General features: G+C 41.6%; 1 protein-coding gene and 1 pseudogene across 2 annotated transcripts in view; both read left to right on the top strand.

The window, feature by feature from the left end:
• Positions 1-20,549, top strand: part of LOC309528716 (uncharacterized protein) — a gene marked incomplete at its 3' end in the record, with an annotated part of 44,634 nt that extends 24,085 nt beyond the window's left edge. The window contains exons 14-21 of the mRNA XM_082216308.1: positions 526-688; positions 1,549-1,698; positions 2,051-2,211; positions 2,743-2,916; positions 4,593-4,740; positions 19,065-19,249; positions 19,607-19,748; positions 20,362-20,549. Of these exons, the coding sequence (XP_082072434.1) occupies positions 526-688; positions 1,549-1,698; positions 2,051-2,211; positions 2,743-2,916; positions 4,593-4,740; positions 19,065-19,249; positions 19,607-19,748; positions 20,362-20,549 (1,311 nt within the window). The remainder of the gene's footprint in view (positions 1-525; positions 689-1,548; positions 1,699-2,050; positions 2,212-2,742; positions 2,917-4,592; positions 4,741-19,064; positions 19,250-19,606; positions 19,749-20,361) is intronic.
• Positions 20,550-22,410: 1,861 nt separating this feature from the next.
• LOC309528773 (cytochrome P450 2K4-like) overlaps positions 22,411-26,470 on the top strand; it is a 30,411-nt pseudogene continuing 26,351 nt past the window's right edge. Inside the window, exon 1 of the transcript XR_014224691.1 lies at positions 22,411-22,727. The product of XR_014224691.1 is annotated as a cytochrome P450 2K4-like (transcript). The remainder of the gene's footprint in view (positions 22,728-26,470) is intronic.

The raw sequence follows: 26,470 nt of genomic DNA, 5'->3' as shown, positions 1-26,470 counted from the left end.
AAATATTAAAACTTGTTCCTTGAAAGCCTATAAATCTCATCTCCCCTTTGTGTGTTGCAGAACCTTCTCTTATCTTTCCCAATAAATAGTCATAGGACCAAGTTGCAATTTATAACTGGTAATTTGAACAAGGTGTCTGGTGTCAAATCATGTTTGACTCTGCCTCCATTTTCAAGGATGCAAAAGTGCCGGTGCAAACCTTGCCTATTCCAACGTCCTCTTTCAGCCTGCATACCAGATGGAGCTGGTAGATAGCTGCCCTGGACAGATTTAAAAGAGAAGTAGAGCAGGTTATCATCCACATACTGATGAACACCCAGCCCAAACCCCCTGAAGATCCCTCCCAGAGGCTTCATATAGATGTTAAAAAGCTACTAGATTCTGTGGAATGTATAAAAGAGCCTTGACTCTTAGGTAAATGTGCAAGCTAATGCAGTCTTGGTTCTGTCAGAGATGATTTACATTAATATATTCTTTGGGTATACCAGAACTCTCTTTCTCACTTTTTCTTCTGTTGAATTCCAGTTGTCAAAGCAGTATGGCCCTGTCTTCAGCATCCAAATGGGACCCCAGAAAACTGTGGTGTTGACAGGATATGAGACAGTAAAGGAGGCTCTGGTTAATCAGGCGGACGCATTTGCAGACAGGCCCATTGTTCCAATGTTTCAAGAGCTTACACAAGGCTTTGGTGAGGCACCTCCCTTTCTATTGGAACTGGTAATGCTTGCAAACACAAACAGGTCCTGCCAGGTGAACACAATCAATTCCCAAGAAATGGTTTGTAAGATGAGCGTTTGCAAAGCAAGTCCACAACATCCATTGTTTCCCGTGAGGGAAATCCTTGTGAATTTTTCAACCAACCTCAGTGCCTTTGACATTGACAGAGCATCTGCAGGCATTAGGCTGAGAATGTGTCACAAAAAGTGTTACCTGTGGATTTCTGAAGATCAAGGTAAAATGTTAAAAAGAGTGGACCAGGCCAGCCTTTTTGGTCTTGACTTTCAGTGGCTCAGTGGGGCTCTGTTGAAGAAACAAAAATGGAGACCAGTTAAAGCAAACCTTTCCCATTCCCGCTTTCTTCCCAACAGTCATATTGTAGAGCTGGGGGAGAATGGGGCAGGAGAATGTAATAGTTGTCACATTTGAATTGTGAATGATTGTCACATGGAAAAGTAATGCCACACACGAAGGGGAAACTGACTGACCGTTTTCTAGCCCAGCCTATACAAAGAGGAAAAATGAAGGAGGCATAATGTCTGCCCATGGAATACAAATAACAAGCTGAGTCCTGCTGGTATCCCTGACATGTACAAACCACCCTCTACTCTACCCTCCACTTTGTAATGGAAAATATTGTTCAATGTGTTCTCAGGTCTTGCTCTGATGGCACAGCTGCCAGCTACTTTGTCAAAGCTCAGAAGTCTGAGTCTGAATGGGAGAACAGCTGGGATCCATTCTCAGTTCCATGGAAGAAATGCAGAACACAATTTATTGATATTTTTGTGCAATTGTCATGCAGACATGAAACCTTTCTTCCTGTCTCTTCAGGTTTATCTCTGTCTAATGGTGAGAACTGGAAAGTGATGCGGCGGTTTGCTTTAAGCACATTGCGGGACTATGGAATGGGAAAGAGGACCATAGAGGATAGAATTGTTGAGGAATGCAGTGTCCTGATAAAGAAATTTGAATCTTACAAAGGTGGGTTGGTGTTTTCCTCTGGTGCATAGCTACACTACCATAGTTTAAAGGTGCCAAGACTATTGTGCTACATATTCCTAACTTCCAGAAGCACAAATCCCAGGGTTCCCTGCAATTGGTCTGTTCCTGTAATGTGCAGATTACATTCCAATAGCTCCAAGCCTTCTTTAGCATTTCTTAGCCAACATATGGCCACAACCAGCAGCACTTAGGATCAGTTTCTTTGATAAAGGAGGTCTACACATAGGTAAGCTGCCAGTGGGAACTTAAGAGCAGACTGAAAAAAAAATACACTTTCCATACTAGGAATTTCAACAGAATATTTTTGCTTAACTGTCATATTTATGTCTAGGAAACCCATTTGAGACCACCACAATTATGAATGCAGCTGTTGCCAATATTATAGTGGCCCTACTACTAGGCAAGCGATTTGATTATGAAGATCCCACATACATAAGACTTCTGAAGTTGGTCAATGAAAATGTCCGGCTCATTGGAAAATTTTCAGTCCTGGTAATCTATTCTTTTCCAATAAAACAAACAGTTGATTGTAATAACAGTGTATGCAAAGTGGGCAGGGAAACATGTTTACTGTATATTGTTCAGGTTTCACCACAAAACACAGAATATTGGTCTCTTGAGAAACTTGGTGGTGATTCAAAATATTTAGAAAACTCACATGGCACAGTCATCCCATAACTGTAACAAAGTCTCTTTTGCGCACACCCTTTCTTGTCTCACTGCCATCGGGACTCCAAAGACAAGGAAGAACAAGTGATAGTTGGTTCCATGATGGCTCAGAAGGGGCCTCCAAGGCCAGATCTCCCTCTCTGAAGGTGAACCTCCAGAGGAGACCCTTCATAGCCTATTATCCCGGGGTTGCACATAAATTACACTTTCCTGAGGTAGCCCTAACCCCATTCCAAATCCCACTCTAGAGTTTTGTATTGTATTTAGGCAACCATGCTTTGAGAGACGCAGTTGAGAGAACTATACTGAGCTTTCCTAATGTCTCTTTCTTTTTTCACATTTTTATCCTTTCAGCTGTATAACATATTTCCTGCTCTTGGTTTTCTTCTGGGGGCTCGTAAGACTATCATTCAAAACAGAGACGAGCTGTTTGCCTTCATAAATTCCACCTTCATAAAACACCTCAGAGATCTGGATGAAAATGACCAGAGGAGCTTTATTGACTCATTTCTTATCCGACAGCAAGAGGTAATGGAGTCTTTTAAGTTGGCCCAGAATAAACGTTGACATTTTCAATTCATGTTTTAAGGGCATATTCGCAAGTGAATGCATAAGTTGTAGTCAGGAAGTCTCACTTCAGAAGGGACCAACCTGGCATACTTCCTACCATTTCCCAATAGTCAGCCATTGTTAATGTGTTACAGAAGTTGCCTCTGCAGGGTCAAAGGTTGCATGCTCACCAGCATTTCTGGAAAAAAATCCCTGATCAAGAAAACATGACAATTGGGGTGCATGAATTTCCAGGGGTGGAATCATGGCAGACAAACCATTGGCTGCTGATGCTTCTGCAAAGAGAGATAATTATGCAGTGATGAGAGGTAATGGTTGCCAGACTTCCTTTTGATACAAGGGGGATGGGAAAATGCCTCGTGTGCTCAGAAGAAGGTGTTCTTCACACCTGAGGAGATAGGAAACTTTGTGGGTGGAGAGGCATCTCGGCACAAGGAAAAAACTTTGGCCCATGCACTGCAATTGTTGTTGTTGTTGTTGGTTAGTCATTTAGTCATGTCCAACTCTCTGTGACCCCATGGACCAGAGCACGCCAGGCACTCCTGTCTTCCACTGCCTCCCGCAGTTTGGTCAAACTCATGTTCGTAGCTTCGAGAACACTGTCCAACCATCTCATCCTCTGCCGTCCCCTTCTCCTTGTGCCCTCAATCCTTCCCAACATCAGGGCCTTTTCCATGGAGTCTTCTCATGATGCAGCCAAAGTATTGGAACCTCAGCTTCACTATCTGTCCTTCTAGTGAGCACTCAGGGCTGATTTCTTTAAGAATGGAGAGGTTTGATCTTCTTGAAGTCCATGGGACTCTCAAGAGTCTCTTCCAGCACCATAATTCAAAAGCATCAATTCTTCGGCCATCAGCCTTCTTTATGGTCCAGCTCTCACTTCCATACATCACTAATGGTGATAGCTTTAACTATACAGTGGTACCTTGGGTTACAGACGCTTCAGGTTTCAGACGCTCAGGTTACAGACTCTGCTAACCCAGAAATAGTACCTCGGGTTAAGAACTATTGGTGTTACTCTTCCTGTTGGAAAGTGTGGCAGAATTGAGTTGCAATCTCCAAAATACGGAGGGCACCACATTGTCTATCGCAATTTAATGAAACATTTCCAGATGAATATGTGGTATTTCAGTGTTATTTTTCCATTTTAGACTATGAGTAAATACATTAAAGATGTTCAACTGAGAACCATATATGTCAGCAGAAAACAACACTTTATGTTAACTTTGATTTCAGATCTCCACAAGTGTTCGCCAGAAATGCTGCCTTCCATGTATGCAGTCATATAATTCTCTTGCAGGTTAAGCACTGGCTGAGCAGTTAAGCACCACAATTAGCATCAGAGAAGATGCTCTCTTAACTGGTAGATGGAGAGCAACAGCTGTGTCTATGGAGAAACTAGATGTTTTGGAGTGTTGATGCTGAGTCCCTCCATCTTAGGCTCGGGTTGTATACATGTGCAAATAAACCCTATATTATCATGATGGTATAGTCTGGAAGACCTGGAATCTCTCACTACTTAGCGATTGTGTTGATGTGCAATGATGGGTCCTGTCAGGTTTTCATCTTTATCTTTGCACTTGGAATTTTCTCACTCCATTCGTTTTAATCAGTTCATACTCTTTGCAACCCAGGAGGAGGAGAAGAACAAGACGAATGCATATTTCCACAACGAAAACTTAAAAACTGTTGTGGCCGACTTATTTGGTGCTGGCATGGAGTCCACTTCTACCACACTGCGCTGGGGACTGTTACTAATGATGAAATATCCTGAAATTCAGAGTGAGTGCTTTTCATTGGCTTGGCACCCATGATGTTGGAAATCAAGCCTTTATTAGGAGAAACTGGCAACTCTCCAGGCACCCGGCTTGATCTCCTGTTGACTTCCCTGTCTGCATTCCCCAGCAGGATACAGGCTAGATCGCGATAGGCGAGCCTTCTCAGCATGAGAAGAACACCCCCCTCTTTCCTGCCCCCCCCCAGGCAGGGGAAGGAGATAGACAGAAACGTATTTACAAAAGCATGACTGCTCTCTTCAAGCTCCAGCAGTCGAGAGAGAAACACTTCCTGTATTTCCTGTACAAGAGCAAAAGGAAGAGCTCATATTACACTCTGAGCTAATTCCGGTGCATTGCCCTGTGAATTGACTGTCCCTCTTCCCACGGAACAGTCCTAACATTCCATCATGTGCTGTTTTCAAGCTAGCAGCTCGCAGCTGCATTGCTTCTATATCGTAACACATTAATCTGAGATATCTTAATTCCAATTATATGTAACTATTAGAAAGTGTGTGTGTGTGTGTGTGTGTGTGTGTGTGTGTCACAACAATTATTCAATCCTAAATTTAACATTTCAATCTGGACTCCCTTCTCCCTTTCTGTGGTTTTTACATTTCATTTCATCTTCCTGCAATACTCCAAATTATCTCAACATATTCATTTAGATATATATTTCCGTATATATCCCATATGAATATTGAAACAGAAGGTTTCTACACTAATCTTAGTATGTTTGTTTGTTTACAGTTTGTTTGTAAATACTCTATAAACCATTTCCATTCCTTCCATTCCTTTTTAGGTAGTTCCGATTCCAAACTTCCCGAAAGAAAAGCTAATGGTTTTTTAAACATCTTAAACATCCTTTTCAGTTCGTTATATATCAATTCCCAGTAAGCTTTAACTTTATTAGTAGAGCACCACATATGAAAAAGTCTACCTTCTTTGTCTTTACATTTCCAGCACATATTCAGTTTGGGTTTATACATTTTAGCCAATCTATTAGGTGTTAGGTCCCATCTATATGGGACGCGGGTGGTGCTGTGGGTTAAACCACAGAGCCTAGGGCTTGCTGATCAGAAAGTCGGCGGTTCGAATCCCCGCAACGGGGTAAACTCCTGTTGTTCGGTCCCTGTTCCTGCCAACCTAGCAGTTTGAAAGCACGTCAAATTGCAAGTAGATAAATAGGTACCGCTCCGGCGGGAAGGTAAACGGCGTTTCTGTGCACTGCTCTGGTTTGCCAGAAGCGGCTTAGTCATGCTGGCCACATGACCCAGAAGCTGTACACCAGCTCCCTTGGCCAATAAAGCGAGATAAGCATCACAACCCCAGAGTCGTCCCCGACTGGAACTAATGGTCAGGGGTCCCTTTACCTTTACCTTTACCTTTACCTTTACCATCTATATAACATTTTCATATAGTTTTCATCTTAAACTATAAAATGCTCCAAATTTTATATCCACCTTTGATAAACTTTCCCATGCATCCATTTTTATATTATTAACAATATCTATTGCCCAGTGTATCCTTGAAGATTTCACTTGTTCATCCTTTGTCTCCCATTCCAATAACATCTTATACATTTTAGATATTGCTTTAACATTACAGTTTAATAGGTCTCTTTCCAGTTGTGATGCTTGTTCCCCAACCCCCCGCTTCATATCCCTTTTAAATACTTCATTCAAATGATGATATTGTAACCATGTTGCTAACTTCTCTGATAAAACCTTAAATTATTTTACTTGAAATTCTCCAAAGGTGAAAGTCATAGTGGTGTTTAGGTCTACAACAGGTTTCTGTTTTTAGTGTTTCTGTTTTAAATATTTAAAACACTTTTCCACTCTATTTCTGTTAGTATCTTCGCTCACAGTCAGAGGTACCTGGCCTCCCCCGAGGCAATTGAGCGAGATACTCTGTTTACCTTCCATCTGCGACCCCCGGCAGAGTAGGTAAACAAACCCGACGATTCTTCTCATTAGACGTGAGAAAGAACACACCCTCTGCTTTCCTCTTCTTCTCTCTCCCTCCCTGCATTCTCCCAGGGAGGGGAAATGAGACAGACAGGAGTCCTTTTACATGTTTTATTCCTGTCACTCAGCAGTACATAGAAATGCGACTGCTCCCTTCAGACTCCATCAGAAGAGACACAAACTCCTCCCCTGTACTTCCAGCACAGGTCAGATGACATACTGAGCTAATATCCGGTGCTCAGTACAGAGAATAGGCTCCACCTTTTCTCCAACAGTACATCTGCAAAACATAACATCCTGTTTTGCATTCCAGCCATCTGGAGCTGGCTTTTGCCTTGGTGCTTTTTCCCAACATCCTCCCCCAAAAGCATCAATAGGCAAAACATGAACCAGAGAAGAAAACAAACAGTTGTTATACATATAACAGTCCCCTGTTGTTTTAGTTCCACCCTTGGAACTCCCCACCACTGGTTTCACCAGTGTACCTCTCTGGTTGTCTGGCTTCCAAGGAATGAGTGCTTCTGCATTACCTTGGCTTGCTACTCTCTGTTGTGCCTTTGTCTCTGACTTAGACACTGCTTTAACCTGCTTTGAGTTGTTAACAATAGCAACACATGCAACAGCTAAGTTAGCAAACTCTTTTGAGTACCTCTTTGGTGGTACACCCTTTGTAACTCTCTCAGACCTGCGTATGAGGTGCTGATCCTCTGTGCTCACTGGTTCAACCTCTGGACTTTGTTGAGAACCAGTAGCATTGGCTAACAGTGGTTCTTCCTTCACCTGTGAAGGTCTATCCATTGTGTGAGATTTTCTCTCAATGACTGTTACAACTGAACTCTCTGAGCTATCACTGTCATCTTCATCAGTACCACTGTAATCTGTGACATCAGAAAAATCATCATCATCTGAATCGCTACCTGTGGGAAATGTGTGTTCTACAACCCGCTCTTGCTCTGGAGCACTCTCTAGAGACTTTGTGAGAATCACCTGACCAGATTCAGACAAAATTACTCTGTAGAGACCCTTTTCATATCCCACAAAAATGCCTCTGGCATTCTTTACTCCACCTGGAGCTTCTGTTCTCACATGAGACCCGAAAACCTTGAAATAGGCAACAGAAGGTTTTCTTTTGAACAGCTTCTCAAAAGGAGAACATCCCAACTCTGTTGAGACTTTTCTCAACCACACATGAAGATAGGACGCTAGCGATTCGGCCCAATAATCATGTGGCAAATGTGAACTCAGCAATTGCGCATTCATCCCCTTTTGCAATTCTTTGTTGTTGTTTTTATAATAATTTTTATTAATTTTCCAACATATATAAAACAGAAAGTAAAACAAAACAATACAAAACATACAAACAAATAAACACGTATAATTTCTTAAACTTATTTTCATTCACCTTATTTCCCGGACTTCCCCATACCTCCCTTTTTCTGCATCCTTATGTTAACCCTTTCTCAGCAACCCTTAGTTCAATTAATTCACTCATTTTCATTTTACATTCTTTAAAGTTATGATTTACAGCTGCAAATCTCTATTTCTTATAACCATAACATCTCAGCCATCATCAATCTTACAACAGTCTTTAAGATATTTTTTGAATTTCTTCCAATCTTCTTCCACCGTCTCACTCCCCTGGTCACGGATTCTGCCGGTCATCTCTGCCATTCCCATATACTCGATCACCTTCGCTTGCCATTCTTCCAGAGTGGGTAGCTGCTGCGTCTTCCAATACTTTGCCAGAAGAATTCTTGCCGCTGTAGTAGCATACATAAAGAATGTTCTGTCTTTCCTTGACACCAATTGGCCCACCATGCCCAAGAGAAAGGCCTCTGGTTTTTTCAAAAATGTCCATTTAAGGACTTTTTAAATTTCATTATAGATCATTTCCCAGTAGGCCTTTACCTTCGGGCAGGTCCACCAAAGGTGATAAAAGGTACCTTCAGTCTCATTACATTTCCAACACTTATTACTGGGCAGATGGTAAATTTTTGCAAGTTTGACTGGGGTCATGTACCACCTATAAATCATTTTCATTATATTCTCTCTCAATGCGTTACAAGCTGTAAACTTAATACCTGTATTCCATAACTGTTCCCAGTCATCAAACATTATGTCATGACCTATATCTTGTGCCCATTTGATCATTGCTGGTTTTACCGTTTCATCTTGTGTATTCCACCTCAGCAGCAAATTGTACATTCTCGACAAGTTCTTAGTATTGGGTTCTAACAATTCTGTTTCTAATTTCGACCTCTCCATCTGAAAACCTATTTTCCTGTCCTGTTTAAATACCTCGTTTATCTGATGGTAATGCAACCAGTCTCGTACTTTGGACTTTAATTTGTCAAAGCTCTGCAGTTTAACTCTTTCACCGTCTTGTTCTAAAATTTCACAATACTTTGGCCATTTGGACTCCATATTTAGTTTTTTTATCTCTTTAGCCTCCATAGGTGATAACCACCTGGGTGTTTTACTTTCCAGTAAATCCTTATATCTTATCCAAACATTATACAGTGCTTTCCTAACAATATGGTTTTTGAAGCCTTTATGCAGTTTTACCTTGTCATACCATATGTATGCATGCCAACCAAATCTATTGCCATACCCTTCCAGATCCAAAATGTCTGTATTTTCAAGAAGTAGCCATTGTTTCAACCAGCAAAAAGCTGCCGATTCGTAGTAAAGTCTCAAGGGCAAAACCCCCTCTATCTTTTGCGTCAGTTAAAATCTTAAAGTTTATTCTGGGCTTTTTGCCCTGCCAGACAAATCTTGATATATCTTTTTGCCACCTCTTGAAACAGTCCATCTTATCCAAGATCTGGAGTGTCTGGAATAAAAACAACATTCTAGGCAATACATTCATCTTAATAACAGCAATTCGGCCTAACAAGGAAAGTCTCAACCTTGACCATATTTCTAAATCTTTCTTCACCTCTGACCAACATTTATCATAATTGTCTTTAAATAGGTTTGCATTTTTAGAAGTCAAGTTCACACCCAGGTATTTCACCTTTTTTGTTATTGTTAAACCAGTTTCACTCTGAAACTTCTCTTTTTCTGCCATTGTTAGATTTTTCTCTAACACTTTGGTTTTTTGCATATTCAGTTTGAATCCTGCTACTTGACCAAATTTCTCAATTAGTTCTAAAACTCTTTTAGTACTAGTCTCTGGCTGTTGCAAAGTCAGTACCAAATCATCTGCAAATGCCCTTAATTTATAGTCTTTAGCTCCGAGCTGAATACCTTTGACCAATTGGTCCCCTCTAATCATGTTCAGCAAGACCTCCAGGACTGTTATAAAAAGTAAGGGTGATATTGGGCATCCCTGTCGTGTACCTTTTTCTATAGGAATCTCTTCCGTTACCACATTGTTAACAATCAACTTTGCTTTTTGCTTAGAGTATATAGCACCTATACCGTTTTCAAATCCTTGGCCTACCCCCATCCCTTGGAGATTCTTCTTCATGAAGGTCCAGCAAATGTTATCAAAGGCTTTCTCCGCATCCACAAAAATTATCACTGCTTTTCTATTAATATTTACTTCCAACAACTCTAAAATGTCTATAATATTCCTTACATTGTCTGACATATGTCTCCCTGGGAGAAAGCCTGTTTGGTCCTTGTGAATCTCCTGCACCAAAACTCTCTTTAGTCTTTTTGCTAAAATGTCTGCAAAAATTTTGTAATCCACATTGAGTAATGATATAGGGCGGTAGTTTTTAACCTGATTCTTTTCAGTCTCTGTTTTCGGTATAAGTGAAATAAAAGCTTCTTTCCACGATTCGGGTGCCTTTTTCCCTTCCAGAATTTCATTACAAACTTCCTTCAATGGTTGTATTATCCATTCCTTCAATGCCTTGTAGTATTTAGCAGTCAAGCCATCTGGTCCTGGAGATTTTCCCAATTTCATCTTCTGGATGGCATCCTCTATTTCTTGTCCTGTTATTTTCTCATTCAAAATCCTTTTACTTTGATCTGAGATCTTTGGTAGTCCGTACTTTTTAATAAATTCTTCTATTTCTTGCTCATTAACCGGCCCTTGTGCATATAGTTTCCTAAAAAAACTTTGGAAACAGTTATTTATCTCATTTGGTTTGTGGATAATTTTTCCTTCCATTTCCAGACTTGTCACAGTATTCAATTTTTGTCTCTTTTTCAGTTGCCATGACAGGAGTTTCCCACATTTGTCTGCCGATTCAAATGTTCTTTGTCTCATTTGCTTTATCTTCCATTCTATCTCTTGATTCATCAGTTCCATATATTGTGTCTGATAATACTTTATTTCTCTCAAAATCTCATGAGACTTTGGTTTGGACCTCAATTTCTTTTCGGCTTCTTTTATCTTTTCCAAAAGTTTTTCTTTTCTCTCATTCTGTTTTTTCCTCTTTATGGAGTTTTGTTGTATTAGGAAACCTCGCATCACGGCCTTGCTAGCGTCCCAGATTGTTCTTTTTTCCACATCAGTTCTCAAATTTATCTCAAAGTAATCTTTCAATGCTTTTTGTGCCTTCTTGTAGATCTCTTCATCTCTAAATAGGGTATCATTCATCCTCCATCTGAAGGTTCCAGTTGTTGTTAATTTCATCTCTATCTTCACTGCATTGTGGTCAGAGCAAGTCTTTGGGCAGATTTCTGCTTTTTTTATCTTCGGTGCCATGCAACTAGTTACCCAAATTTGGTCAATCCTTGTCCAGGTCATTTTTGCTTCAGAGAAAAAAGTTCCCTCCCTCTCCAGAGGGTTCTTTACTCTCCAAATGTCAATCAAGTCCAGTGTTTCAGTCATCTCAAAGAAAGTCTTTGGAAGTCTTCCATCGTTGGAGATTGTTTGTCTCTGTGCCTTATCCATGTTAGTGGAGACAACACCATTCATGTCTCCCATCATTATAATTTTAAAGTCCAGATAGTCCATTAAAGTCTCATGCAACTTCTTGAAAAATTCCGCCTTCCCCTCATTTGGTGCATATATTCCCAATATCATAATTTTTTCTCCTTGAACTTGTATTTCTATTGCTAAATATCTTCCTTGTTCATCTTTAAAAATCATTTTAGGAGCCAATTTTTCTTTTGCATAAATCATGACGCCTCTTTTTTTGACTTTATCTGATGAAATGAATTCTTGTCCAAGCCTCTTATTTACAAGTAATTTCCTATGTGTCCTGATCACATGGGTTTCTTGTAGGCATATTAGGTCCAATTGCTCTCTTTTCAAAATATGAAAGACTTGGCGTCTCTTCCTGGGGAGGTTAAGGCCATTACAATTCCAGCTGAGAAGTTGCAGAGACATCTTGGTACTATGTACCTACTCCTCCAACTGCTCCAAGTTTTTGTTCCTCCTCTGATGGTAGTAAGAGTCCAAATGAGAGATTTGCAATGTCTGTCGGTTCTTTCTCTCCTGTTGTGTCTACTGTTCCTTTCTGTAGGTCCTCCTGATTTCTTTCCAGAAACAGCTCCTTGTCTTGAATTGTTTTTATTTTAATCTTCCTTCCTTTGTAGTTAAAGGACAGTCCTTGTGGGAACTCCCACCTGAAAGGTATACTGTTCCTCTTCAGAAGATAAACCAGATCTTTGTAGAAGGCCCTTACCTCCAAAATATATTTTGGGATGTCTTTGAAGATCTGGACTTGATAATTCTGAATTACAAGAGCCTTTTGATAATGTAGATTTAGTATTTTGTCTCTTTCTTCTTTAGATCTCAGTGTAATCAGACAATCCCTAGGCTTCTTGCCTTGCCTTCTGCCCAACCGGAAGGCCGTTGTTATTTCAAATTCTTCCTCCTGAAATTCGTCCTGCCAAAATTCCAAAATATTTTCTGTGAGGAATTCTACCAGACTGTCCTTCTCCTCCTCTGGAACTGATCTTAATTTAAGATTTTTCTCCTTTCTCTGAAGTTCCCACAGAGACAAAGTTGTGTCATGTTCATTCACCTTTTTTGTAATTGGTGCAAGCTCCCTCTTAGTTTCTTCTGCTGTATCTTTTGCACTTTGAGCGATCTTTCTTGTTTCAGAATTTTCTTGAATAAGTTTATTTATAGAGTCTGTATTAGAGGCTTCGCTTGCCGTGTTCAAGTCCAATCTTGTTGTCAGATCATTCAATTTTTTTGTATTCTCCGCTGACTGTTTTGTCAGTGCTTCCAAAGACTGGTTTATTTTGAGCAATGCCTGTGTCATTGACTCCATAGATGCAGTTGGTACTTTTTCCTGTCCAGCTGGTGTTGTGCCTTGCATCGAACCCCTTTTCTTTTGAATTTGCTGAGTTTGTTTTGCTTTGGATCTAGTTATTATCTCATCTGGTTGGCTACTCATGTCCTCAAGGTCAGTTCTCACAGGAAAGACTTGGAAGTGGAAAATTCCACTCTTTCCCTCTCACAGTAGCAAATTTTCTTTAAGTCCTCTAGAGGGAGCATTTAATTGTATCCAGTTTAAACAGTCAGAGACACATAAGGCAGGGAACAAAGAATCCAAAGAACAGAGTCCAACAGTCCACAGTCAAACACTTATTACAGTTTCAGTATCCTCAAATATTGACAAAGTAACTCCATTAAAGTCTTATAACTTTGTTTCAGTCAAAACCCCAACTTTATATCCAGTTTAAATTGACAGTTCAGTTGCCCGGTGCCTTACTCCGGCAGCCCGACTCAGGGTTTTGACAGTGGAAGAGCACTTTCCCTCCGCTCCTTCAGGCAGGTTTATAAATTTCCAATCTCACTCCCCCCCCTTCTCCTGCTTATTGGGGGGAAGTTTAAGTCCGATGTCAGGTTTTAACACTTAGAGGTGCCTTCATTTAAATGCAGCTTTGTTCTTTCGTTGCTTTATTTACATGCAGTCCGGGGAGACAGACTTCCTTACTTTATGCCTTTCCCGTTTTCAGCCAAATTTTCAAATTCAACTTTTAATGTCCCATTCCGTCTGTCAATCTTACTCACGGGTTTTGTAGTCCAATTTCAGTTTCAGGAAGGAATTGGCGCTCTCTGTTCAATGGCGACGCGGCTTCACTCCGCAGGCTGGGTGACGACTCTCAGCACCGCGCTCACACCCGATGCCGCTCCGTAGCCTTTAAAAAGGCTCTTTCACAGTACCGGGGGGCGCAAAGGGTGCCCGCCGAGTCTCCTTGTTCACAGGCTTCAGCACCTGTGATTTTAAGGGTCCCCCGCTCGCCGTAGCGGGTCAGACCCGAACTTGCGGAGCAGTCCTCCCTCGGAGCTCGAGGCAAGGACCGCCATTAAACACTGGCGCCGACCGGAAGTCTGTAGAGACCCTTTTCATATCCCACAAAAATGCCTCTGGCATTCTTTACTCCACCTGGAGCTTCTGTTCTCACATGAGACCCGAAAACCTTGAAATAGGCAACAGAAGGTTTTCTTTTGAACAGCTTCTCAAAAGGAGAACATCCCAACTCTGTTGAGACTTTTCTCAACCACACATGAAGATAGGACGCTAGCGATTCGGCCCAATAATCATGTGGCAAATGTGAACTCAGCAATTGCGCATTCATCCCCTTTTGCAATTCTTTGTTCACCCTTACACAGACCCCCCTGTTCCACGCTTCGGTTGAAACAGCAACTTTGTGGTCTATCCCTTTTCCATCCAGGAACTTCTGAAACTTCTGTAACAGAAAAATTTGCTTCTCATCTGTGAAAAGACAATCAATGTTAGCATCATGCATATTTTTAACCTTGTCACAAAACTCCTGAAACTTTTCTAAAGTTTCTTGCGGTTTCTCCATCAAATAAACCCAAGAATAATTAGTGAAACAATCCACACACAAAAGATAATATCGTGCACTGCCCCTAGATGGTTCTAGAGGACCAATCACATCAGCATACACCCGCTGAAATGCTCTGTCGACCCTCTTGGTCACCTTCCTGGTGCTCACACTGGTCACACCTGCAAGAGAGATTTCGTTAGAATCAGAAGAATTACATTTCATGTAATCACTTTGATCAAAAGTCAACAAATACAGTCCATCTTTCTCTTTGGCAGCAAGAAACCGTTCTCCATCTTTGTAGATCTTGCAGCTTTTAGCATCATAGGACAGTTTCAGTCCTTTCTTTGCAATCTGCAACACACTCAGCAGATTAAATCTCAGTTCTGGAACCAGGTAAACATCGCTTATAGTCAAGTTCAGACTCTCAAGATACACAGTCCCAACTCCGGTCGCTTCCAACTCTTGACCGTTGGCCTGTTTCACAGTGAAGCTTTGCTTCTTCAACGTCGAAAACAGTTGTCTGTGCGGGCACAAATGTTTTGTATAACCAGTGTCGATTATAAAGGCGTTCCCAACATCTGGCGTGGTTCCTTTCGCCATCATAGCCTTTGCAGGTTTCACCTGGCACTTGGTACGGCTTTTGCCTGACGCCTCAGGCTTCGTAGAGCTGCTCTTTGCTCCTTTTGACTGTCGCGGCTTCTTACAGTTTCGCTGTAGATGCCCAGTCTGTCCACAATTGTAGCATCGGACAGCACTCAATGCTACTCCATGCTCTCCAGTAGCATCAGCAGTTGGGAGATTTGAACTCTGTTCTTCCCTCCCCCTGTCAGAAACACCCATTGCACCTTGTTCAGGAATACCAACAGTTCCAACAGCCACAGTTCCTGCACTCTCCCCTCTGGGGTCAAAGCTCTCCTCAGCTTTCGATGAGCTCTTAGGAACTTGGCCAGTATCATCTTGGTTCACCCCTTCTGGGGTAGTTATCCATCCAGACCATGATGAATAACTGTCTCTGATCAGGGGAGATGAACAGGGCAGGGCTCCCCCTTTCTTGGCATCCATTTTGAAGCCAAGCCTTCAGCTCACACTCTCAAGCAAGCTGTAAAATCCAACAGTTGTTTTTTCCTTCTCAGGCAGGCAAACTGCAAGTTGTTTACGCTTTTAGCACCTGGCAGCTAAACTCTGGCTGCTATGGAAAGTCCCTCCAAGAGCACGTAAACTTGTAGCCAAAACACACCGTGGTTTTGTTTCGCTTTTCCCAAGCTCACAGTCCAGCCCCTCTGCCAGTAACTTTCCACTACCGTTACTTAGCAAGAGTGCATTCAGGACTTCTTATCTTAACCACAGGAATTTGTGGAATGCAGGCTTCAGCTTCGAAGCTGCAGGCCTCTTCTCCCGGAGCTGGCTTTTTCAAACGCAGCTCCCGTGAACCAGGGAATTAATCAACCTGCGTTCACACTTTTAGCCCGAAATGTGCAGCATACCTTGAGCTCCGTTGCTTGGAAAACACTTTCCTCTGGGTCCCTCCATCTGTTCAGCCTCTGGCTGCTCTCAGACGCTTGCCTTCTCCCTTGGAGCAGAGGAGGACAATTCACCAGCCTCTCATGCAGATGTCCGATGAATCGCAACCATCCGAAGGCTGCCATATGTTAGTATCTTCGCTCACAGTCAGAGGTACCTGGCCTCCCCCGAGGCAATTGAGCGAGATACTGTGTTTACCTTCCGTCTGCGACCCCCGGCAGGGTAGGTAAACAAACCCGGCGATTCTTCTCATTAGACGTGAGAAAGAACACACCCTCTGCTTTCCTCTTCTTCTCTCTCCCTCCCTGCATTCTCCCAGGGAGGGGAAATGAGACAGACAGGAGTCCTTTTACATGTTTTATTCCTGTCACTCAGCAGTACATAGAAATGCGACTGCTCCCTTCAGACTCCATCAGAAGAGACACAAACTCCTCCCCTGTACTTCCAGCACAGGTCAGATGACACACTGAGCTAATATCTGGTGCTCAGTACAGAGAATAGGCTCCACCTTTTCTCCAACAGTACATCTGCAAAACATAACATCCTGTTTTGCATTCCAGCCATCTGGAGCTGGCTTTTGCCTTGGTGCTTTTTCCCAACAATTTCTTGGTTTATTATCATTGAATATTGCATTTGCAACATCTTGACATCCTGTTTCACTATCTCTTTTCAAGGGAAATTTATTAATTGTTTCCCTTTCCCTTTTATTTCTTGTAAAAATTCTTGTTTTTTCTGCTCTCTTATATTTGTTTGGTATGCGCTTTGCTATGTAAAAAAACAACACCCCTACATTACCACTTTACTCACACCCATACCACCTTTAAATCTATCTCTTGGTTTAAATTAACTTCAAAATAATCCTTTAAATTTTTTTGCCCCCTTTTCTAATATTTCTTGATTTAATAAATTTTATAATTTACTAATTTTTCATTTAGTCTCCATCTCTTTTTTTTAAAGAATAATTTTTTATTAACCGACCAATCACATCAAATCAAACCAAATTACATAAATTCCAAATTACACAGCCAAATTTTAAATTTTTGTTGGGGGTACCCATATTTCAAGTTCTGAAGGGGATCCAATCAACTTCTTGCTTCTTACTGCTGTTTTAATGTCCACAAATCTAACCTTATGATGTTCACAGTACTATCCAGTCCTTTCTTCTTGTTTTTCCACATCTCTTGTTGTTATTTTCATATATTTTTCCTTTCTCTTTGTGACCTCTGATAGTCTCCACAAGCTGGTTAGACAGTTTGTAATCCTGCGTGGATATTATTATTTTTTATCCAGTAGCTATATCCAGACGTTTTCCATGTAACATCACTTCCATACATCAAAACAGTCTTAGTTTCATTAATCTTCACCAATCTGCCTTCTTTCTCAAAACCTCTGAGGAGATTCACCAGGAATGCAGTCTGAAAACAAGTCCGTTCCTTCTCTCGGCTATAAATCCTTTGGCAAGATGGAGACTCCGAATTAATTGCTGCGCCATTCCAAAAGCTCTTATTGCTTCTCGATCTCCATAAAGCATACTTTTGGTTAAAGTTTATCTCCACACAGACCTTAATCATCCTGCTTGGGTCAGTTCAACCGACGATTCTAATGAGGAGGAGTTCTTGTAAATCACATAGAAGGAAAGTAAAAAAGGTTCCCCCCCATTCAGTCCTGTTGTCAACATACCCAGCCTTTGGTGTATCTTCATCGTAAAATATTCCTGTTTCTCCAACCCGTCGTCTTCTTTCGCAGAGGTCACTTAAATTAGCAGACTTCACTCCCCTTCTTCACTTGAAATATGTGCATCTGCTTCTTTTGTAATTAATTATTCCAAATTGCTGCAACTAGTGCGCAATCAGAGACAGCATCCAGGAGAGCCGAGGTCCACACGGGGGCATTCTGCCTAGGGCCCTCGCCCCCTTCTTTCAAATTAGGGGGTGATTTATGGGCACAGCAGGCAAGGGCAGTGTTCCCCATTTCCTTGGGGCAACAAGGGAGGCTGCCTACTCCCATAACAGCCTCTTAATTACCCCGTGTGGGTCGGAGAGATGGTATTGTCAGCCATCTTCCAATGCGCCCCCTAGTGGCCCCCATTTAGTCTCCATCTCATCGGGAAACTTGACCCTGTTCTTAATTCCACTGTTATAGAGTTGTAGTCTCGTAATGTTCTTGATTTCTGCCCTCTTTACCTTAGTATAAAAATCTTTAGAAGTCCATACAGGGTTTTTTCCAGCTTGCAGAATAATTTGCAGTCGAATAAAATGTACTGTGGGTGTTTTTCTCTCCAAATGTCAATTAAACTTAAATTGTCAGTCATCCTAAAAAAGGCATTCAGTAGCTTGCCTTCTTTTGTTTCATTTTTTCTTATACTTGTACTCCTGTCCCAATCTAGGGAGGCTACACCATTCATATCACCCATCAAAATCACATTTTCATTCAAATGTTCAAATAATATTTCTTCTAGCCCCTAATGAAAATCTGATGTATTTTCCCATTATCAATATTCTTCCTTGTTCATCTTTGAATAATTGTTTTGGGTCCAAATCTGGTTTTATACACATTACAACTCCTCTCTTTTTTGTTATATCAGAAGGTATGAAGTTCTTTCTCAACCTTTTATTTAAGTTTTATTTATCCAAGTTTAACTTCTTTACAACATGTTCAATTTTATCCCCTTTAGTCTTATTATTTAGCCTATTTACATTCCAAGTTAGAATTTTCAAAGCCATCTTGTTCCATATTTATTTCTCTTTCACCTCCACCTCTGTTGAATCTTCCTCTTCCTGTCCAGCTTTCTGTCCAAATGCTCTTTCTCCAACTAAAGTTTCCCCATATTTTCTCCAAAATTTGTCTTGCCTTTATATGTAAAAGATACCACCTCAAGATATTCCTAGCAGTGATATTTCAATAATCATCCTGGATGAATTTCTCTCCATCAGTATATCAGGTTATTGGCTAAAATGTTTGTTTGTCCCATTTTAAAATACCTTGGCCTAGAGATTAAATTTGCAAGCCTAGGGAATTGGAGAACCAGTTTATGGCAGTTTTATGCTTCAAGTACTAATATCTTAAGAGATCAAGGTCAAGGAATTAACCCTGGCAGAAAAATTAATGCTTTTCTTTTAATTTCCCCCAGTAAAGGTCCAAGAAGAAATTGCAAAGGTTGTTGGATCTTCTCAGCCAAGGATTGAACACCGAACAAAAATGCCTTATACAGATGCCGTGGTCCATGAGATCCAGAGATTTGCTGATATTGTCCCAACCAACCTGCCACATGCCACGACTACAGATGTTACCCTCAATGGCTACTTCATTCCAAAGGTGATCCATTTCACTGAACTGCTGCCTACTAGTTACAATATATTTTAAGGCTTTCCTGGGAGTAAGCCCCTTGGACTTCAGTGTGGGTGACATCTGTGCAGACTTGTAAAGGATTACCCTGTAAGCATGCAATCTATCCTTCGGAAGGTGTCAGGCATCAGCTTCAACCCATTAAACAGATCTCAGTGGAAAGCAGCACAAGGTTGGAAAAGAAACCATATCTGACTTATATGTTGAAGTTTTTCAAACTAAAGACATGTCTCATATGAATTCAAATCTCATTTCTACAGCACTCAATATTTATTGGACTAGAGGCATATGCTTTATTTTAAAATAACTCTCGCTTTGCTTTTGCAGGGGACTCATATCATACTGTTGCTGTCCTCTGTGCTGCACGATGAATCTCAATGGGAGAAACCACATAAATTCTATCCTGAGCATTTTCTTAATTCTGATGGAAAATTCATAAAGAGAGATGGTTTCATGACTTTCTCTGCGGGTAACTTTTTTTTTTTTTTTTACTTTTGTGTGTATCTGCATAGTGTGTGCTTAGTCAATGGGATTTTTACATGCCTGGAATGTAGAATACTGTGCAAAGGTAAGGATCACATCAGTTGCTGTGGCCATTTCTGCCACCAGATCTGGCCACCATTGGGGTGTGGCCCCTGGAATGTTGCTCACCAGGGAATGTGGCCCTCAGGGCGAAAAAGATTCCCCTTCCCCCCAGTTTTCAGCATTGCAGGATGGCTCGTATTGGGCGTTCATAATTCTTTTAAGATGGATACCATTAGCTGTTATTTTATTGCTGCAATTTAATCTGCTTTAAACTACAGTGGTACCTCAGTTTATGAACTTAATCCATTTCAGAAGTCCATTCTTAAACCGAAACCATTCTTAAACCGAGGTGCGCTTTCACTAATGAGGCCTCCTGCCGCTGGTGCCCTTCCACCGCTCAGATTCCGTTCTTAGACTGAGGTAACATTTGCAAACCGGGGCACTACTTCCAAATCGTTCGTAAACAGGGTTGTTCTTAAACCGAGGTATTACTGTATTTGGGATGTTTTTAAGCAACTGATAAACCTGGTTTCTCTGCCCCCTGTGATTCGTTACAGGTCGGAGAGCATGTGTAGGTGAGACTCTTGCCAAAACGGAGCTCTTCCTCTTCTTCACAACTCTGCTGCAGAAATTCACCTTCCAGCCACCCCCTGGAACGTCTCAAGAAGACCTGGACCTTACTCCTGCTGTTGGGCTTACAACACCTCCCATGCCCTACCAACTCTGCGCTCTGCCACGTTTCTAAGACTCACAAGCTCCTGGATTGCTTTGTCAAGAGCTCGTCCTACACTCGAGTAGGACCCTGGTAGAGTCACATGCCTGACTGGCATATTCTTTCCCTCCTGGTCGTTCGTTCAGGAGCTTCAAAAGCTTTCTTCATTGGCACACTTAGGGATCCACAAAGTCTTCACAGCTTGAGTAACAGACCTCAGCAACTCAGCATTTTCGCTAATCTACTTTATTTACACACGGAGCACTGCAACATGGCTCCCTCTCTCTCTAGCATCAGACAGAAAAGAGAAAGAGCAAAGGACAATAGTCCCACTTCACAGAACACAGTAACACAAACATCCTGTCTCCATCACTTCCCACTTTGTGGAGTCAAAACATACAGTGTCATGTGAAAGACAACAATCCCATGACTGCAATCACGGAGCAGGAATTCTAACATGCTTATCCTACCTGTTTTTGCAATGCAAGCCTTTTTTAAACACCCCTGTTCAACAAGGGTATTTGGGTTGAGTAGCCTACTGGTGGAATTGGTCCATGCTTTGTCACAAACATGAAGTGTTCCCCTTTACCTGCCATACTGCCGAATCCCATGAAACTAGCATTGGAGCATCTCTTACTTAAATCCTGGCCCTGTGTTCTTATGACACTTGGGGCATAGAGATCAATCAACAAAGCTGGTTCATTTATTCCCATGTTTACATATCCTTTCATATTCCCAAGTAGATATGCAGAGTACTGTGACCGAGACGAAAAAGGGTCCGGAAACCATGCCTTATGAGGAATGGTTGAGGAAGTTGGGTATGTTAACATCTGTGGCTGCAATGTATGCTGATTCTGAACTGTATTTGTTGATGTCAGGCAATGGCTTTGTTTCCTCCGTGTTCTTTAAAAAGTCTGTGATAATAGATCTGGCAACTGGGTTTGCTTCTGCTATCTCCATGCTGTCAATTAGTTCAGTGGCTTTCTGCTTCTGGCTTAGAATTAAACAACCATCTTCCATCTCCTCCCTGTATCTGAATGAACTTTCTCTGAGAGTCTGGGTAGCTTAAGGCTTCCCTCATCAATGGAATTCTGACTGGTCACATGAAAAATGAAAATGGTGGAAATGTGTCAAAACCAAAATCAGAACTTCAATCTCTACAAGAGGAAAAACTCAAAGCCTTCTCCGCCTAGCTACTGCTATGAGAGGGAAGAGGGAGCTAATCCCTTTCACACTGGTGTCAGTGGAAGTCTCCATGGTCTCACCAGGAAATAGAAAAAATGTCTAGTTTGAATGTCTCTTCTCTTTTAAGAAAATCCAGCCACACCCACTATAATACTTTGATTTTTCTTCTTCACTGGGCCCCATAACCTTTGTAGGAATGGATTTAGGCACTATGAGAGGATGTACTGCTTAGTTATTATCCTTCCTTGCTCACATTGTTGCATGTCATATGCTCTAATGTATACAAAGATATACCCTAATGCCACCATGTTACACAGTTTCAAGATGAAAATGAATAAAAACTATGCTATAAAGAAAATATGTGTGAGTGTTTCAATGGGAGGAAGTTTAGGAAATACTGGACACTTTCAAACTAAATGCGGTTGTTCCTAATTAAAGTTGAATAATTTCATCTGCAAATGATTTCACAATGCTGCCCTTCACTCCCATTATAACAGATTAATTTTACACATAACCTGGGTGACAGGTCTGCAAGCAGGTTCAAGAGAGTTTGAATTTGCTCCTGAAATCAATAGTTTGAGGAAGTGGGCACCACTCACTTGAGTAAACATTAAGCTGAAAGGCAAATAATCCAATGTACAGCTTTGAATAGTTGAGGAGAAGAAAACAAAATCAGAGGGCCAATGCGGGACACTTTTTACTGGATGGTTTAATGATTTGCTAGAGACAGTATCTAGCATAATATAAATACTGCTCACTGCAGTTGCAAGACATTACCCTTGACCAAACTGCACTGTAGCTTTCATTATAACCATTGCAAAACAAATTGCTTGCTGAAACGAAATGGATTGGACGGAGCCGATTCCAGCGTTGTTCCTCTTTATCCTTACGGTTTACTTTGTTTTGAAACTGGGCACTTTCTGGGACAAGAGCTCCCAAAATCTTCCACCAGGACCGAGGCCTTTACCTCTCATTGGGAATCTCCACAGCATGGATCTGAAGACGCCTTACAGAACCATGTTAAAGGTAAAGATTCCAGTTCTTCCCATGGCAAGGCTGAAGGGTACTGGGGCAGCCCAGTCAGCAGAGAGGGGTAATAATAATAATAATAATAATAATAATAAATAAATAAATAAATAAATATTAAAAATTGTTCTTTTAAAGCCTATAAATCTCATCTCCTCTTAGCTTTCCCAATAAATAGTCATAGGACCAAGTTGCAATTTATAACTGGTAATTTGAACAAGATGTCTGGTGTCAAATCATGTTTGACTCTGCCTCCATTTTCAAGATAAAAAAATTCCTTCCAGTAGCACCTTAAAGACCAACTAAGTTAGTTCTTGGTATGAGCTTTCGTGTGCATGCACACTTCTTCAGATACACTGAAGGACATTTTCAAGGACGCAGAAGTGCCGGTGCAAACCTTGCCTATTCCAGCCTCCTCCTTCAGCCTATCTTTCTAAACAAGATTTGAGAGGTGCCGTTAAAGGTATAATCACATTCATCCTTATAACTGACTATTCTGTTCTGGTTTTCTGAGCATTCCTAGCAAATATTTGTGCTGCTGCAACTGAATAACAATAATAAGTTAATAATAATTTATTATTTATACCCCGTCCATCTGTCTGGGTATCCCCGGCCACTCTGGGCGGCTCCCAACAGATTAAAAACACAATAAAGCATCAAACATTGAAAACTTCCCTAAAAAGGACTGCCTTCAGGTCTGTCTTCTAAAAGTCAGATACTTGTTTATTTCCTTGACATCTGATGGGAGGTTGTTCCACAGGGCAGGTGCCACTACCGAGAACACCCTCTGTATGGTTCCCTGTAACCTCATTTCTCGCAGTGAGGGAACTGCCAGAAGTCCCTCGGCCCTGGACCTTGGACGATGGGGGTGGAGACGTTCCTTTAGGTATACTGGGCCGAGGACGTTTAGCACTTTACAGGTCAGCACCAACACTTTGAATTGTGCTCAGAAACGTACTGGGAAGCCAATCTAGGTCTTTCAAGACTGGTGTTATATGGTCTCACAGTCACCAGTCTAGCTGCTACATTCTGGATCAGTTGCAGTTTCTGGGTCACCTTCAAAAGTAGCCCCACATACAGCGTGTTGCAGTAGTCAAAGCGGGAGATAACCAGAGCATGCACCACTCTGGTGAGACAGTCTGCCGGCAGGTGGGGTCTCAGCCTGCGTACCAGATGGAGCTGGTAGATAGCTGCCCTGGACAGATTTAAAAGAGAAGTAGAGCAGGTTATCATCCACATACTGATGAACACCCAGCCCAAACCCCCTGAAGATCCCTCCCAGAGGCTCCATATAGATGTTAAAAAGCATGGGGGAGAGGACAGAACCCTTTGGTGAGAGGTGAGAGCCCAGGAGTCTGTACACTTATCTCCAAACACCACTTTCTGGACACAGTCCAGGAGGAAGGAGCAAAACCACCGCCTAACAGTGCCCACAGCTCCCAGCCCCTAGACGGTCCAGAAGGATGTTATGGTCGATGGTATCAAAAGCTGCTGACAGATCCAGCAGAACTAGGAAACAGCTTTCACCTTTGTCCCTAGCCTACCGGAGGTATTAATCAGCACGACCACGGCAGTTTCAGTCCCATGATGAGGCCAGAATCCCAATTGGAAGGGATCCAAATGGTCCACATCCTCCAGGCATGCTTGGAGCTGTTCAGCAACCACCTTGCCCAAGAATGGAAGATTTGAGAGTGAGTGATAGTTGGCCATATTGGCTGGGTCGAAATATTTATTTTTTAATAAGCAGTTTTATAACCAGCACTTTCAGTTGGTTTGGGAAGGCTCTTTAACAGAGCGAAGCATTCACCACCCGACAGAGCTTTTATGAGCCAGGATGGGCAAGGATGAAGGAGACAGGTGGTCAGTTTCACTCATCCAAGCAGCCTGTCCACATCCTCAGAGGTAACACATTGGAATTCCAGCAATCTGGCACCAGCAAATGTCTTGAAGAGCATTGAGGCATAGACAATGACCTTTTAATTTATCATTATGTTATTTAGATTCTGTTTTGCATGGTGATTTGCAAAGATACAAAAAGTGAATTGATTCCACAAAATTACTATTCTTAAGTCATAGGTTTTCAGCTCGGTCCAAGGCACAATGACATGGAAGTAATTTCTACCAACTTCTATAGTAGTTTGGATTTTGGATTTGATAGCCCGCTTTATTTAAACTACCCTAAGGAGTTTCAAAGAGGCTCACAATCTCCTTTCCCCTCCTCCCCCACAACAAACATTCTGTGAGGTGAGTGAGGCTGAGAGACGTCAGAGAAGTGTGACTAGCCCAATAGTAGTTATTGAAAAAAACTGATACTAGTCTAAAAGTCAAACTTTGCTACTAGATTCTGTGGAATGTATAAAAGAGCCTTGACTCTTAGGTAAATGTGCAAGCTAATGCAGTCTTGGTTCTGTCAGAGATTAATATTATTATTAATATTATATAATATTATTATAATATTATAATTAACATTAATATATTCTTTGGGTATACCAGAACTCTCTTTCTCACTTTTTCTTCTGTTGAATTCCAGTTGTCAAAGCAATATGGCCCTGTCTTCAGCATCCAAATGGGACCCCAGAAAACTGTGGTGTTGACAGGATATGAGACAGTAAAGGAGGCTCTGGTTAATCAGGCAGACGCATTTGCAGACAGGCCTATCGTCCCAATGTTTCAAGAGTTTGGACGAGGCTTTGGTGAGGCACCTCCCTTTCTATTGGAACTGGTAATGCTTGCAAACACAAACAGGTCCTGCCAGGTGAACACAATCAATTCCCAAGAAATGGTTTGTAAGATGAGCGTTTGCAAAGCAAGTCCACAACATCCATTGTTTCCTGTGAGGGAAATCCTTGTGAATTTTTCAACCAACCTCAGTGCCTTTGACATTGACAGAGAATCTGCAGGCATTAGGCTGAGAATGTGTCACAAAAAGTGCCACCTGTGGATTTCTGCAGATCAAGCTAAAATGTTAAAAAGGCTAGACCAGGCCAGCCTTTTTGGTCTTGACTTTCAGTGGCTCAGTGGGGCTCTGTTGAAGAAACAAAAATGGAGACCAGTTAAAGCAAACCTTTCCCATTCCCGCTTTCTTCCCAACAGTCATATTGTAGAGCTGGGGGAGAATGGGGCAGGAGAATGTAATAGTTGTCACATTTGAATTGTGAATGATTGTCACATGGAAAGGTAATGCCACACACCAAGGGGAAACTGACCATTTTCTGGCCTAGCCTATACAGAGAGGAAAAATGAAGGAGGCATAATGTCTGCCCATGGAATATAAATAACAAGCTGAGTTCTGCTGTGACGCCTGACATGTACAAATCACCCTCTACTCTACCCTACACTTTGTTCAATGGCCATGCAAACATGAAACCTTTCTTCCTGTCTCTTCAGGTTTAACTCTGTCTAATGGTGAAAACTGGAAAGTAATGCGGCGGTTTGCTTTAAGCACATTGCGGGACTATGGAATGGGAAAGAAGACCATAGAGGACAGAATTCTTGAGGAATGCAGTGTCCTGATAAAGAAATTTGAATCTTACGAAGGTGGGTTGCTGTTTTCCTCTGGTGCATAGCTACACAACCATTGTTTAAAGGTGCCAAGACTATTGTGTTACATATTCCTAACTTCCAGAAGCACAGCTCCCAGGGTTCCTAACTACTGTTCTGTTCCTGTAATGTGCAGATTGTACTGCAATAACTCCTGTGACTTCCAAGCAGGTCTTAGCCCAGCTATGGCCACATCCAGCAGC

Source organism: Podarcis vaucheri (assembly GCF_965113315.1).
Source record: "Podarcis vaucheri genome assembly, chromosome: 3".
NCBI lineage: Eukaryota > Metazoa > Chordata > Lepidosauria > Squamata > Lacertidae > Podarcis > Podarcis vaucheri.
The sequence above is the reverse complement of the archived record's forward strand: the minus strand, read 5'-3'. Positions and strand labels throughout refer to the sequence as shown.